The sequence below is a fragment of the Musa acuminata genome, chromosome BXJ2-1, assembly GCF_036884655.1.
Source record: "Musa acuminata AAA Group cultivar baxijiao chromosome BXJ2-1, Cavendish_Baxijiao_AAA, whole genome shotgun sequence".
NCBI classification, from domain to species: domain Eukaryota; kingdom Viridiplantae; phylum Streptophyta; class Magnoliopsida; order Zingiberales; family Musaceae; genus Musa; species Musa acuminata.
This window is the reverse complement of record NC_088338.1, coordinates 6,226,893-6,242,251: the sequence shown is the minus strand read 5'-3', so window position 1 is coordinate 6,242,251 and position 15,359 is coordinate 6,226,893. Positions and strand designations below refer to the sequence as shown.

Genomic DNA, 15,359 nt, shown 5'->3' with positions numbered 1-15,359 from the left:
GGCGTCTCCATCACAGGCCTATCCGGCGGTCAGAAGGAGCAGCGGCGGGGCACACCAGCGAGGCCTTAATTCGCCGCTGATGCTGACGTTGCAGTCCCTCTCCGACGCACACTCGCCGTCCCTTTCCAACAACTAAACGTGGTGGGTTCGGTGTTATTGCACACAGTAAAAGGGGAAGAGGGATGTACCTGCGTCGCTTCCTCCACTCCTCTCTTCTGCTGTTCGCACCGTGATTGTACTTCGTCGTTGCACCGTGTCCGTCTATCCTTTGTAAGCAGTGCGCGGACTGGAAGGACGATGATTCTTGGGACTGCTCATTTATGTCTTAAATCTTGCAAGGCTAGTTCGCAATAACACTTCTTTATTAGGCCTCTCACATCCATTAATCCCTCTCTCTCTCTCTCTCTCTCTCTCTCTCTCTCTCTCTCTCTCTCTCTCTCTATATATATATATATATATATATATATATATATATATATAGACTGCTCATTTATGTCTTAAATCTTCCAAGGCTAGTTAGCAATAACACTTCTTTATTAGGCCTCTCACATCCATTAATCTCTCTCTCTCTCTCTCTCTCTCTCTCTCTCTCTCTATATATATATATATATATAGCTTATGCATAGATTTATCTACTTACAAACTTTGGGCTTCAGATCCTAAATACGTACATACAAACTTTTGCATATTTATTATTTAAACAAAAAATAAATTCCTAAAAATAGATTATAACTATAATTTTTTTTTAAGCCGAATGTCTCGCTGAACACTCTTGTCTACTTAAAAAGATTATTTTACCTCATAACATTAAAAAAAATTTACTCGTAACCCTAATCACATTTCTTTTGCTTAGCTTGTCAACCCTAGTCATGATTGACCATAACTCTCACATGAGATAGGAGGGGAGTGAGGGTCACGATCAATGCTGTAGACCCCATTGGTCATCTCCATCCTCGTTAGACCCATCACCACCTCCTCCCTCTTCAAACTCGTAACATTATGTAAGAAAACTAATTTTTTTAAATAAAAATAAATTAATTATTTGCCTTTATAAATTTTGATAATGATGAGAGAAGAATGTGAAACTAATCGAAACACGAACACCTTAACAACAAGTAGATCTTCGAACATAAGTTGGGACATGACATTGCTGACCATGCACCACAAATATCCTTAAGCATTGTCAACCACAATTACTCCTTGCCTCCTCACCAACTAAGCCTACAAAAGATGGGTGGGTCAAGGCAACACACATGGAGGAACGAAAGGGTATCCCCTCTAGCTTGCACTTTACCTTGGTTGAACTTTGCACCAGAACAAATAAGGAGACCGGTTCCAAAGAAGGGAGAAAGAGGGAAGAGTTTCATCTTTATCCTACTAACATCAAAGGGTATTTTTCTAGGTTTATTCCTGATGATCATTTTTTCTTATCTTGATCTGCCAGTGACTTACTGGAATGATCATTATTTTGTAATATTTTTTTTAAATTTAAAGTATATCATTTAGAAAAGATAATATGTCCATGAACTGAAACAAAAATCAACAAAGGTTGCATCAACAAAATCATATACTGAAAAGCTGAATGATGTGTTGCTTTGGGAAAATGAAAATTGCATTGTTTTCAGACAATTACCTTTTGGTGAGATGACTCTTGAATCGGAACAATCATAAGGTTGAAATTTCTAATTTGATCAAATAAACTTTTCTTTTTTTGTTTTCTGACTTGGCCTCACCCTTGGATCTTGCAAGTCAGAACAGGTCAAATTGACAAGTAATGTAAAGAAAAATATAGAATTTGGTGTCTTATGTTATGACTTAATCAATTAAAGAAGACAAAAGCGATGAAGACTATTCAATCTCAATAGGACAAATCAACGAGCAGTGCGGCAAATAATTCACAGCTCGCTTCAAAGGCCTACTCGAACACACTGCTAAAACTATAGGCTGGTAGGAGGAAAGACAAATTGCAGCTACGTGACAGTGTTTGCAGAAGAAAGATTTTAGGTAGCGAACAGTGGCACCAATCAAGACAAGAGCATGCATATATTGTCACATTGAGTTCTACGCAACAAAATGCAGTAAGAAGTAATCATTACGGTGTGCTGAGGACCATGCAATCGATACATACCTCGAGGAGACCGTCTGACGCTGAGAAAGCTCTGCCGTTCGACGAGCAATTAATTTCGGCATACTTGTCCCGGGAACCGGCAGCTTTTGGCAATGACAAACCTAACTATAATCATGAAATGGCATCATTAAAGGTGACACAGGCGAGCATGTACCATAGTACATTCATTTAGAGAGCACTGTAGTAAAAGCATGTTCACAGTTCTTTTTTTTTTTTTTTTTGCCTCTCTAGCGGCCTTCTCCTTAGCCTAATAGCAATTTAAATTAATACGAAGGCAACATCTCGGAATATAAACAAAAAAGATGAACTCACTTTTTCCGGATCGTGGCCCTCCTATCACCCACTTGTTCTTTGTGGCTTTGATTGCTCCGCTGGTCCAAGTCTTCAGTGGTAGCCGTCACTAAGAAGCAAGAAAAAGAGTGAAACGATAGGAAAAAGGGATACTACGCCCACACACACAGCTTGATGCACACCGCACAATATTCCGATCACGACGTGGAACAAAACAATCCAATAAACGTGGAACTATCACGATCTATAGACATAAAGGCAAAACACTTGCCATGCCACCTTTAAAATAAGCCTGTTTAGTGGTCAAAATAAACGTGGGAAACAAGAAGAAAGAGAAAAAACCTCTCGTTCCGTCGGTAGCAGCAACAGCAGAGCTCCACTGAGCTTTCCACGAATTCGTTATCTTCAGTGGAAACAAAGATGAGATTCTTGATGTGTTATAAGGTATTTGAGAAGGCTTCCTCCTGATAACCGAGATCATCTAAAGACTGGTTTGGCTGCAACTGGTTGACTTACAGAAGACGGGAGACCAACATTAACCTGGCAAAACAAGTGAATGAACATATGGAATATTGTGGGCGATATAATTTCACAAAATTTTCTCTCAGATTATTTATAAACAACCAAGCAGAATTTGGCTTGCATCAATTGTTAATCAACAATTAATTATGTCAATTTGGCTTGAATTAATTGTGTGATTGAACAAATCATTGTCGCTCTAAAGTTTTTTTGCAGATTCTAACAAGGCAAGGCAATAGAATACTTCAACAAATATATAATTCATAACTAGTGGTCCATCAAATTTATCTTTTCTTTATCGTTCTTTTAGTTCAGCATGATATGTAAGACAGATTTCTAAGTCTTCAAGATACTATAAAGATTATAGACGCTGTCAGATGCATTATACCAAAGAAGATTAGATGCATACCTTGGCAGATTTGAAGAGTTCATGTAAAACTTCAGATAAAGTTGGATGCGCATGAACGGCAAATTTTATATCCTGTTGCAATAGAACAGTTGTAACTTATTCAGTAAATAGAATTTTTTTTAATTCAACAAACACAGAATCACAAAAATTAATTGCCTGTTGTCAACTGAAATGTTTCTCTTGGAATTTAATATATCTTTTTTGTTTTAAAGCCATAAAGAAGTGGAGGTATAGATGTTAAAGACACCATCACATCAGGAGCTTCCAGAAAGAATATTTGAACGATTTGTTAAGAAATATTATTTTAAATGTGAAGATCAATGTTAAAACAAAAACATTAGATCTAGCTTTATGCATTATATAGTTGCAAAGATGTTCAAATACAACAGTACCTGGCATCATTACCAGTGAATAGAAACTTTAAGGGTCACTTAACAGGACTGGCGTTCAAGATGGTTACAATTATTTGTTTCACTTGCATCCCATCATCATCATCATCATCCAAGACTCTTCCAGATGGTGACACTCAAGAATACAGGACAATCTAAATTTTATGGAAAAGTTCATGAATGATTTAAAAGAAATTTTATGAATGGCTACTGGAGATAACTTTCTAATCAAGGTAAAGTTTAAGCATCTTCTGAAGAACCTCAAGGTCTAGCCGGTATGTTGAAAGATCTAACCTATTTAGTGGCAGTGTGCAAGATGCAATTGGGCGAACCCCAGAAACTTGACATTTAATGAAACTTTAAGATAGGTGATGTGGCAATTACAGAAAAAAAAAAACAATTTTATATCAATGATAAATAAGCTGATGAGAAACAACATAGTCTACACCATCATCTAATAAGTAATGGTCCTTAAAAATAAACTATTTTTGGTTAGCATTAAACTAAAAATCAAGTCCTGCTAAAGAAAGTGAAGCAACCAGAGCTCCTCCATATTGGAGCCCCAAGCATTCAATGCTGTAATATTCTGCAGTAAAGTCTAACTATTTTCCTTGGGCGTATGTCAGCTTTTCCCTGGTAGACACAACAAAGTGGCAGACTACTCTGAGGTTCCCTACCTATGAGTCTTCAAAGAGAACTTACATCTTTTCTAGATTTTACAAAAGAAAAAAAAGAAACATGTCATATTAGGCCAAAAGCGCTTGAGAGATGCTTCACAGAGATTGATTTGGTGTAACTTTTGTTATCCATAAAATAGCTAGTAGTTCACATGTTATAAAACTTCAAGTTTGTTCACATCAACATAAGCTAAATATTTCATCAAAAAGACATGAAACATAGATGAACCTAATAAGGGGGCAGCATACTATAAACAATTGTTTCTCAATTTTCATATGTAAAGGCACGACTGCAGTTCTTTTAGATGCATATAACGTGTAATCCAAGTAAATGATCGTGAGCAATCACAAATCAAAATATTCAAGTGTGAAATATGATCACCTGTAGACGTGTTCCCAGGGCTATAGCATTTGATGCCTCATGGATGAGGTCTGTAGCATGCAGCCCTAAAATATGAACTCCACGGATCTCCCCTTTATCAGGTCTGTATATCAACTGCATTACAAGAACAAATTCGTCAAGGCAAGCATAAAATCTACTGCAAGACAAACTGATTGCATATCCTACAAATTTTTTAGAAATGATTATTATTTATTTCATTCTAATAAAATCTAAGATTTAGAAAAAGTTTTAAGGGAGTAGATATATATATATATATCTACTCCCTTAGATAGATAGATAGAGAGAGAGAGAGAGAGAGAGAGAGAGAGAGAGAGAGAGAGCAGTACTATGAAAATACACCAAAGCCCCCTAAAAAGAAAGGTCCCAAAGTAATGGTAGCAAATACTGCTTGAATAAAAGATCTAGTATCCAAATCTTTTATCCTTCTTCTTCCTCCACTGCCACCTCTTCTTCTTTTCTCTTCCTCCTTCCTCCTCTTCTTCCACCACTCATCTTCTTCCTCCACCATTTGTTCCTTCTCCTTCTGCTTCCTCTTGAGTTTTCAGTACATACTGTGCCATGTATCGGTACACTGGTACTGATCGGTCTAGCCAAGGATTGGTATGCATGATCCATCAATCCATGATAGGATCTCATTGGAAAAGTATACCAGTATTTTAAAGAAATATTTTTAAGAAAATGGTTGTGTGCTGGGTTTGCTGTTGGATGTAATACAAGTATATGATAAGTCTAAGGAATGACATAAATGAGATGATTAAAAGTATAGTTATTGATAATTTGATATAGGGTGGATTTTCATGAACATTAAACTTTTTATGATGTTCAAAAATACCATTTAAGAAATGGATTAAATGTTAAATTTCAATGTATTTCTATTTACTAGATCTTTTTCCTCCTCATGTATAAGTAGAATAGCTACTTGATGATCAAGATACTTATGTAACCTCTAATTACTTATCATGATTCAATGTCAACATAGTCAAAATATTTTAGTGCCCAAGATCTATATGGCATAATGAAAAAACTTTTCTTGTGACCATGACAAAACATATCCTACTACTATTACAAAATTTTCAAATTAATATATCTCATATACATGCCTTAGTTTTGTATATGTGCACTAGAATAATATAACCGATTTTAGAAGTAGGATGAAACGCCATATTTAACGAAACCTGTGGCAACTATTTTCTTGGAATTCAAGTAACAGAACTTCAATATAGTTAAAGAAGGGATAATATTCTCATGGAATTGATAACTATCATAATGAGAGTTACACAAGCTTCCAGTCATGGCATAATGTGTTTTTAATTTCATAATAAGATAATGGTCCAAAATATAACCTTAGCGAGCCCCTCGCCTTCATTCTCTGCCAGAGCTTTTGTGTTAGCCTTGAAACTAGTCTTAGCAACACGTACTTCAAACATATCCTTCTCACCTTTCTCCCTTGCTTGAGGCTGCAAAAGAAAACTCAGGAGTGGGACATCCAAACCTCACGTGTCACAGAAAAAAAACACCAATAATTCTAACAGAGAGAAATTAGTGTATAACCTTGTTTTTTGCAGAAATAAACTAATGTATGACTAGAAACCACAACAACAACTAAAATTTTTTTCATGACTTAGTCTTATTTGAGTGAAAATTCATTATATTTTCACATTCAACCCCTTACAGAGGTCAAATGAAAAATTGCCAGTCACGAAGCAAATATTGACAAATTTCAAGCCAACATTATTGAGCTAATTCTCATCCATCATAGGAGTCTATCCAAGTGAACAGCTGAATTTAGAAAAATCTAAAAAGTAATACCATCAGACGTATCTTGTAATGTGGATGCACAGTGAGGAGAAAAATCTATAGACATATATTTCTACTGGTTTTGGTAAATAAATGTGGATGTTGATCTTGCAACCAATAATGAGCTTGTAAAATGAAGATGCTGGTAATACATACTAATCTATAAAAAAATGGAGCTGTGCTAGTAAGAATTCTTAATTGTTGTTTTGTCGGAATGGCCACAAGTACCACTAGTTGATCCAGACTTTCAACAAAAGTCACCTGATGAAAAAATTTAGAAGAAGTCTTTCAAGCAAACAGTAGAAATCAAGTTCATGAGATAAAAGAAAAAAAGAAACATTGTATAGTGTTGGATGATTAACCAGTACTCAATTATGGATTGGCTGTAAATCTAATTTGTATCAATAATTGGATAATTACAAATTTGATGCAACATAACCATTTTATTATTTATCTCAAATTATTATGACTTAATTTTCAATGGTTCATTAAGTTCTTGTTCATGATCTTATTTCACCTTCGGTCTCTTGATGCTCCTTTCTAGCATAAGTCCGGCTACGTGAAGAAACTTTATCATGTTAGAACATTATTCGATCTTGGAGTTAATAGTAAGCTAGTAGCAATGGTTGGATAATTGGATAATTACAAATTTGATGCAACATAACCATTTTATTATTTATCTCAATTTATTATGACTTAATTTTCAATGGTATTCATTAAGTTCTTGTTCATGATCTTATTTCACCTTCTGTCTCTTGATGCTCCTTTCTAGCATAAGTCCGGCTACGTGAAGAAACTTTATCATGTTAGAACATTATTCGATCTTGGAGTTAATAGTAAGCTAGTAGCAATGGTTGGCCAATGTTGGTAGTATCAAAGAAGGTTATCACTAACAGCTAGCCACTAACAATGATAGAAAATTCCAACAATATAGTTAATAAATACCATGATCGCAAAGCATAATCCAACAATATAGTTAATAAAAAGGAATCCACATTGCTTCTAACCAAAACCATGAAAAAATGGGGCTACCAACATCATAGACAACTTTAAGGAATGTAAAGACTTGTATGCTGAATGTTAGGACACCATGTAACTAAACCATGACATTTGCCGTAAGGACTAATATCAAACATCAAAACATATGTTTAAAGAGGACTCATGTTGATGAACAAAAGTCGTTATACTGGGCATTCAAAGATTATATGTCTGCAAGCTTCTAATGAGTTACAAGAGAAACGGAAGCTAAATCTGAGGTAAAGAATCATCCATGGAATAGGCATTGCCTGTAAGAAAACATATGAAAGCAGTGGCTGAGAATAACGTCATACCTCACTACCAAGGGCAGTGTACACATCACTAAATTCAAGTCCAATATAACCACTTCCTACAATAGCTATCCAATCTGGCACCCGCTCCAGCTTGAGTGCATGATCACTAGTGAATACAGTTTTCCCTACATGTACCACCCGATAAATTAAAAGTAACTAAATTAATCAAATAAGAATGACAAAAGAATACTTGGATTAACCTATAGTAGATAAATCAAATTCATAGAAAATAGAAAGCATATCTGCCAAGATACAAAGGATTAAAACAAATAAAAAAGAAACCATTATCAGTAAATTAAAAGTCAATATCAAGGAACGGTAGAAATTGAGAACCATAATGTTGTTCCTGGTTGCAGAAAGAAACGGAGATGTATGATCAACCTTTTTTCTTTTTTCATGGTACTTGGGTAAAAAAAAATTAAAGCTAGTACATATAAAGATACACTGAAATCTTACAAGTTATCCATAATTGTGGTATAAGTACACAAGGACAAAAAAGTAACAACTGCATCAAAACAAAAAAGTAAACACATCCCATATCGAAACATTTGGATATTGGTATAATATGCCGACAATTTTGAAACCCATAGGCTGTATTTCACATGAATAAAAGCCTATTATACATAAATCATGATATTTTCTACAATATCTTGGAAACAGTAATGTCCATCTAAAATGCACTCCAAGTCCATGTTGATTGTTGAAGAATGTCTAATCATGAATTTGAGTTGGAAATTTATATAGTAGAACATCTGAAAAAAAAAATCAGAAAAACGTACCAAAAAAGCAGAACAAAAATTATGAACAAAACATACATAATAGTTCTTTTGGTTATTATATATTAATATTTCCTCATCTCTGCAACCAAATACAAGAAGGAAATACAAACACCAAAGCAGAATTCCATCATTTTCACATGAAAATTTTCCAACATCAGCAACAGTATCATGCACTTATGTACATGCATAGTTGACTAATTTCCAACTAAATGAGTCAGAGAAAATAAAGTTAACCATCCACTTCAATGCCATTAGGTACAAAGGGAACAGATCCACTAGCTATTATTGTATTCCTAGCTGTAATTTCTGTACCAGGAAACCCGACCTTTCCATATTTCACCTTTTGTGTACCCTGAAAACATCAGTGTGTCATGGTAAGACCATAGTTCATGACTCTCTGACATCAGCAAAGAATGACAAATCATTTCAAAACCAAATACCTCATGCATAAGCAGAGGAAGAAATAAATATAGATTAGTGTTGAAGGGAAACACAACTCCATTGCTAGTCAATATAAAACATATTCAAGAAACAGTATTCCTAGTGTCTTTTGTAAGAAGTAAGAACAATATAGCAAAGAGCTATCAACCTGATATTAGCCATCAATAATGGAAAGTTATGGTATTTCTCCCAACTAAAACAGTTATTTAGAATAATCTGGATTATACTATTCAAGTGACACTTCATAAAATCCATGATTTAGTTTTCCTTTTGTTATAGTCATTGGCATTACAAATATACAGCACAAAAACAAAATTTTAATATGAATGGACATCTTTAATCTATAAAAGGGAGTGGCATCTAAAGATTGAAATGGAATAATCTGCACATAGGAAGGTTTTAGAGCTTGGATTAGCCCATGCAAGTTTCTTCATCTCATTAAGGTAACAGTAACAGCTTAATCACAATCCTCTAGCACTTAAACATAGAGTTAAGGTGCTTACAAAAACTCAGTAGAATATCAATGAACCAAACACAATACTCGCACAAACACACACCCAGATCAATGATCTGATATCTGAGAACAATAAATAGGTAATTTGATTGCAGTGATCATATAATACTAGTTTGTAGTATAGTTTATAAAGCATGGACATGCACACAACACAATACATACACATCAATACAGCAATTCAAAGATAGAAAAAAAACATACATGTATCATAAATGTATACAGAAAATAAAAATCAAATGTATATGTGTGTTTATAACATATATACATGCATCGTAAGTTAATATTTATGTCAGTCATACAGATCCTAATATTTTTTTCAAGTACCTGATGTGTGTCAAGAAATAAGAGGCTACTGTTAAGAGTCTGATATGAGCACAATAGACATGACAAGCATTTTGAAGAATTCATGCTTCATAAAGTATACTTGATGCATTCAATTAAGCACAAAAAAATATATAGTATTATAACCAGGGTTCGAGAGCGTAAAATCCTAATTAGTAAAATAAGTTGGTACTTCTACTTTCAAAGACACTGCACTCCTATGTTTCATTTAATATACATGTGCTATTTTCAATAAAATCTAATAACATTCTTCTCTTTGAACTTCTCAGATAATTCTTATCATTGTGATGCTACGGCTGTTTGATCTACAAAGGGTTAGGAAAATAACAAGTCAATTGTGAATCAATTTCAAATTTAATTAACCCAAAGAAGCATGGAGTTGTAAGACTGGTACAGAAAGCATTAACACAACATATTTAATAAGCATAGTTCTTCTATCTTTTCACATTAGAATGGTGGGTTTTCAACGCAACCTTCCATGATATAGATTTTAAGCTATATTTCAACAAGATCACACGTTATACAGTTAGAGGAATCAGTATAAAAAAATTATTAAATATTTTTGGCCTGTTAAAATAATTCCCAGATAGATTGTCACAGAATAACTTATAATCGATAAAGAAAAATCATGCAAAACTAATATGTATCTTGATATAATGACCATAATATAATCTACTACAAACTAGAAACTCAGGTAACTCAGCTATTAAATGATGTTGCATAATAATAATTATGTACTACAGAAAAATTAATATCAAGCACATGCAACTTACCACAATAGTGCCTACACCTGTGAGTATATCAACACCTAGAGCTTTCAATGAATTAGTCAAATTAATCTGAATTTTGGAAGCAAGATTATTTGCATGATCAGCAACGCTTTGTCTATTATAACCAGGAGATGTGACCTATCATTTCAGTGCAATGAAGCATTAAAACATGACATAAATTAGGATAATTTGATAAACAGATTACAGAAAGTCTCAGTGCAGTAGATTTTCACAGAAATATACTAAAGGTGGCATGGTCAGAAAAATATAATTAAGATAAATATTTAAATGCTCATGAAATAAATGACCTTGATGTAACAAAAAAAATCAAATAATAATCTGTGGCTTTAATATTCTCCAGTGAGACAAACAAAAGCTATGTTTAAATGTATGATAAATGCTTATTTGACTTCAGATCTTCATCATGGGAAACTGCAAAACCATTATGTTGAATATATCAGTTTACACTTTACATGCAGGAAAGCCTGTGTACACTTAATTACCAAGAATAAGGACCGTTGTCCCATGTGATACCATCCATAGGAGGGCTGGTGTACCAGTTGGCATCGGCACACCACGAGTTGGTATGCCAGTATGTATTGGTTTTTCGAAAAAAGGCCGAAAAATGACCAAAACAAAGAAAATTTCATTTTCTTAGAATTTTTTTCCTAATTTATTGGTATATAAGTTGTATTTACACAAGAATAAAGTGTATCTAAGCCATAAATGAATAGATTATAAGAGGAAATATTGAAATGATCTTTTTGAATCCATCAAGGAAAAACTGTCACACAGGAGGAAGTTGCTTCTCGTTGATCTTGAATCGCCCGATAAGGAACTTTAATCACAAAAGTGTGAGAAAGAGTGAGAATGAGAGAATGACTGAAAGAGGGGGGAGGGAGCCAATTTAAAGCCCCAAAAGAGGCCCCAATGGTCAATTTGGTCAAACTAGACTGGATTCGGGTTGGTATCGATGAAATTAAGATTGGTACCGACCCATATCGATCGATACAAGACAAGTTTTGACCATATCGGCCAATACATACCCCGTATTGACCAATACATGGCCATATTTCAGAGTACGCATCGAAACGAGCTGGTATGCATACCGATCAACTAGCAAACCAGTACATACCACCTGTTTCTTACTAACTAAGAAGATTCTTCAGCCAACACAGTGATCATGAATGAGATGTCATCTGATCAAATTAAGTATTTTGTCAAAAACAAACAGCAAATGTAAAGTAAGATGGTAAATAGTGTCTCTCTTTGATGTTCCCAGCTATTCACATAGTTATTCAATGCCAGGTTAGACACTAATAAAACAGTATACAAATTGTCTTTGGATTCTAGACATATGGTAAGAAAAAGAAGAAATGAAGCTTCAAACCTGTAGACCCAGAGCCTTCAGGTGATGCTCATCATGAAGTTCACGCATGCAACCACTAACAGCAAGAAGAGCTTTAGATGGAACACATCCTCTATTTACACAAGTACCACCAACAATGTCCCCTTCAATAATGGTAGTTTTTAAACCCTGCAAATCAGGTACCATAGTTTAGGACTCATTCTGATGAATAACAAGCCAAAGCATATGGAGAGCACTTAAAGAGCAAAAAGAAAATCTAAACGCTAACAGAGCACATCAAATTACTAACCAAGAGAAATGATATTCAGTCACAGACAGATACCAAAATCTTCTCATGTTTGCAGCATAATAACATACATCAGGTAGTGTAAGAGAGTTGTCCAAAATATGGCTGCTCATAAGTTTCTCCACAATCCCTTTGCTATCTGCTGGGATTTTTCACCACAATAAACAATGTTTCCTTAATATCTGGTATGCAAACAAATTTATGTGATGTCATGTAGTGTTCGCATGTATGATTTTTCATGCTTCCACCTGAGGATCTGAGATCACTCTGACACATAAATCATTATATGTGAATTTAACACAATTTTTTTTTCAAACAGTACATGCTCGTCTGGAGTTCTACATTATAAATTTTATTTTAGGATTGGAAAACACATATATGCAGATATAAGTATAATATTGACCCATCATTGTGTCTGCTTCAGTTGTCACCCGCTCCAAGCTTCAAATAGCCTGGGTGTCTGTCTGAATCCAGTGCTTACAATATACCATAAGGACCAGGATAATGAATATACCTTAAGCTCAGGATAATAAGAATAAGTAACACATAAATTAATATAGAAAATTTCTGTAAACTAAAAACAGAAAAAGATCAAATGCTTGAACCCAGACTGGATGTTACTGAATGACATATTACCTTTTCCTAACACTTGTAAGTCTAGAAACATTAAATTTTCTCTCAAGTTTAATTGTCTAATATTTTCAACTTTTGGTGTCCAAGCAGAGCAGTGCGAATGCCAAAAGTTGCACAATCGTTTCCTTTATAATACAAGAAAGTAGCTCAACAGCTCAGTCAACCGATTTCAAGGACTGCTTTCTCTCAAATTAGTCATTCATCTTTTCTTGTAAATAGATGAGATCAAATTTGGCCGAGAAAATAACAAACAGCACTCAACAACCAAAAAAAAAAGAGGAAGATGAACCTTATTATAGACTAATGATGGTAACTGATAGATGTATATTGAGATTGGTAGTGCATGGTGATCATACAACCTTTGCATTTGTGTTTAAGTGGCTCGGGATGCAAAAACAATTGAAACTCCAGTATTCAAATATGTTGGTGTCTCACGACTATCGCAGATCATGTGTATTTCAAGTAACATGAAAAGCAACAAAATAGTGGTTCCATCATGGAACAGCACCGGTAGGTAAAAAGTGAACCCGAGTCACACAAAAAGAAAAAACAACTAATTTTAGACCAAAAGACTGCTATCGCTTGGATAATAGAAGCATGGATACTCAAAATAAGAATGAATGATAGGGAATATTCTGGCAACGATCAACAACCATCTCAGAGTCGATGTGGCATCTCAAAGCCGACGTGGTGCCTCGGAGTCGACAGTCGCACCTCGGTGCCGAGGAGGCGCGGGCGCGGATACAGACTTGAAGGGATGCAGCATCCCCGCGAAGACGTTCAACGGTTCCCACGTCGCCTGAGGTCGTACAAGACGGCACCGCACGACGTAGAACAGTACAGGTCAATCCGTGCCGCCCGGAGAATACATACTGGCCGCCCAAAGCATCAACGGTCATTAACGACCCGAGTACAACCGACTCCCTACAACATGCATAACTATCGATCCCCTGGTATGTGCCGGGAGATAGGACCTCGAACATGAAAAAATACCCTCAGATCCACCTCAAACTAACTTAAGCTTCGAAAGGGTCGAGTCGGGAATCCGCCTCCCGACATTGACCTCCTGTCTAGGAAGGCGATGCTGAAGCAGGAATCCAAGTCCTACCTCGGGTCAGTCCCAGAAACACCAGCTCCGACCCGACCTCGCCCTTCCATCCCCGTCTCGGACACCCACGAGGACGCCCCCGTACGATCGGGATTGGACCAAAGGAAACGGCGTGAAGACACCAACAATGAAGTGTGAAAAGCATCGTATAAACTATTATTGGCAACATAATATAGAATCAGCGTATAAATAAAAGGATTAAAAGAAAAGCTGTCACGTGTGAATTCGAACGGCTATATAAGAAATCCAACGCCAAGAAATATTGGTTGTCCAGCAACCAAGCGCACGAGTTCGAGTACCTCAGATACAACAAAACAAGCAGGTAAAACCCATCAAGAAACATACAACATTACCTTCTGGACTGCATGGAGCGCAGCGCCATGGCTTCCGACGCCAGCTCCGATGATGACGAGATCATAATCAAAGACTTTGGCGGGGCTCCCGTTATCCTTCACCACGGCCAAGATCTTCCTCGAGAACCTCCGGGAGGAATCCGGGGTGATCCGCCCCGAGGCCGCCCAATTCAGCGAGCGGAGTGACAAGTCCTCCCTGCGGAGGCCGCAGAACCGTAGGCCGTAACTGCAGAATGCACCGAAGGGGGCAGCGGCGGCCGACGGATCGGATGCCGGAGGGGCGGCAGTTGGGAAGGGAAGGGAGAGCGAGAGAGAAGCCGGCATCGCTGGAGCAAAAGGATGCTTAGAAACTGGAGCCGGCGGAGGAGGAGGAGGAGAGAGACATGGCCGGGAGATCTACAGTTATATGTGGAGAGGAAAGAGGGCCCGGAGAAATCCGACGGGTGAGGGCGGGGGATTCGAAGTGGAGCGGAGACCGGACCATCGCAGGGTTGGTTTCCGTTGATTCAGAGGCGAGTCGCGATTGCGGACCATCGCGGAGAGTACCGCGCGCGGAAGCAACAGGACACTTCAATTTTGTGTTTCTTTCATTTATACACGTATTTTGTATCCGAAACTATAAAAGAAAACAAAATTTGGTCTTTTACTGTAGAGCCTTCAGTTTCATCGGCAGCAGTGTGCCAGTAAACGGCTGCAGTAATGCATGTCCTAAATGTAATACAACATTTAGTATTAATTTGCATGTCCTAAATGTAATGCCTTTACCGTATTCTGCATTAATTTGCAGAAAGTATACAACATCGATTGCATAAATGTAATT

At 36.4% G+C, this 15,359-nt stretch overlaps 1 protein-coding gene across 1 annotated transcript; it reads right to left on the bottom strand.

Annotated features, from left to right (window-relative positions):
* Nucleotides 1–2,741: 2,741 nt before the first annotated feature.
* LOC135598635 (dihydrolipoyl dehydrogenase 1, chloroplastic-like) lies at nucleotides 2,742–15,196 on the bottom strand. The gene is made up of 9 exons (XM_065092745.1): nucleotides 14,540–15,196; nucleotides 12,181–12,327; nucleotides 10,794–10,928; nucleotides 8,958–9,075; nucleotides 7,945–8,069; nucleotides 6,160–6,273; nucleotides 4,796–4,909; nucleotides 3,348–3,419; nucleotides 2,742–2,959 (listed from the first exon to the last, which is right to left on the bottom strand). Exons 1-9 carry the CDS (start codon nucleotides 14,861–14,863, stop codon nucleotides 2,897–2,899), a joined length of 1,212 nt encoding a protein of 403 aa, XP_064948817.1. The 5' UTR covers nucleotides 14,864–15,196; the 3' UTR covers nucleotides 2,742–2,896.
* Between the last annotated feature and the right edge of the window lie 163 nt (nucleotides 15,197–15,359).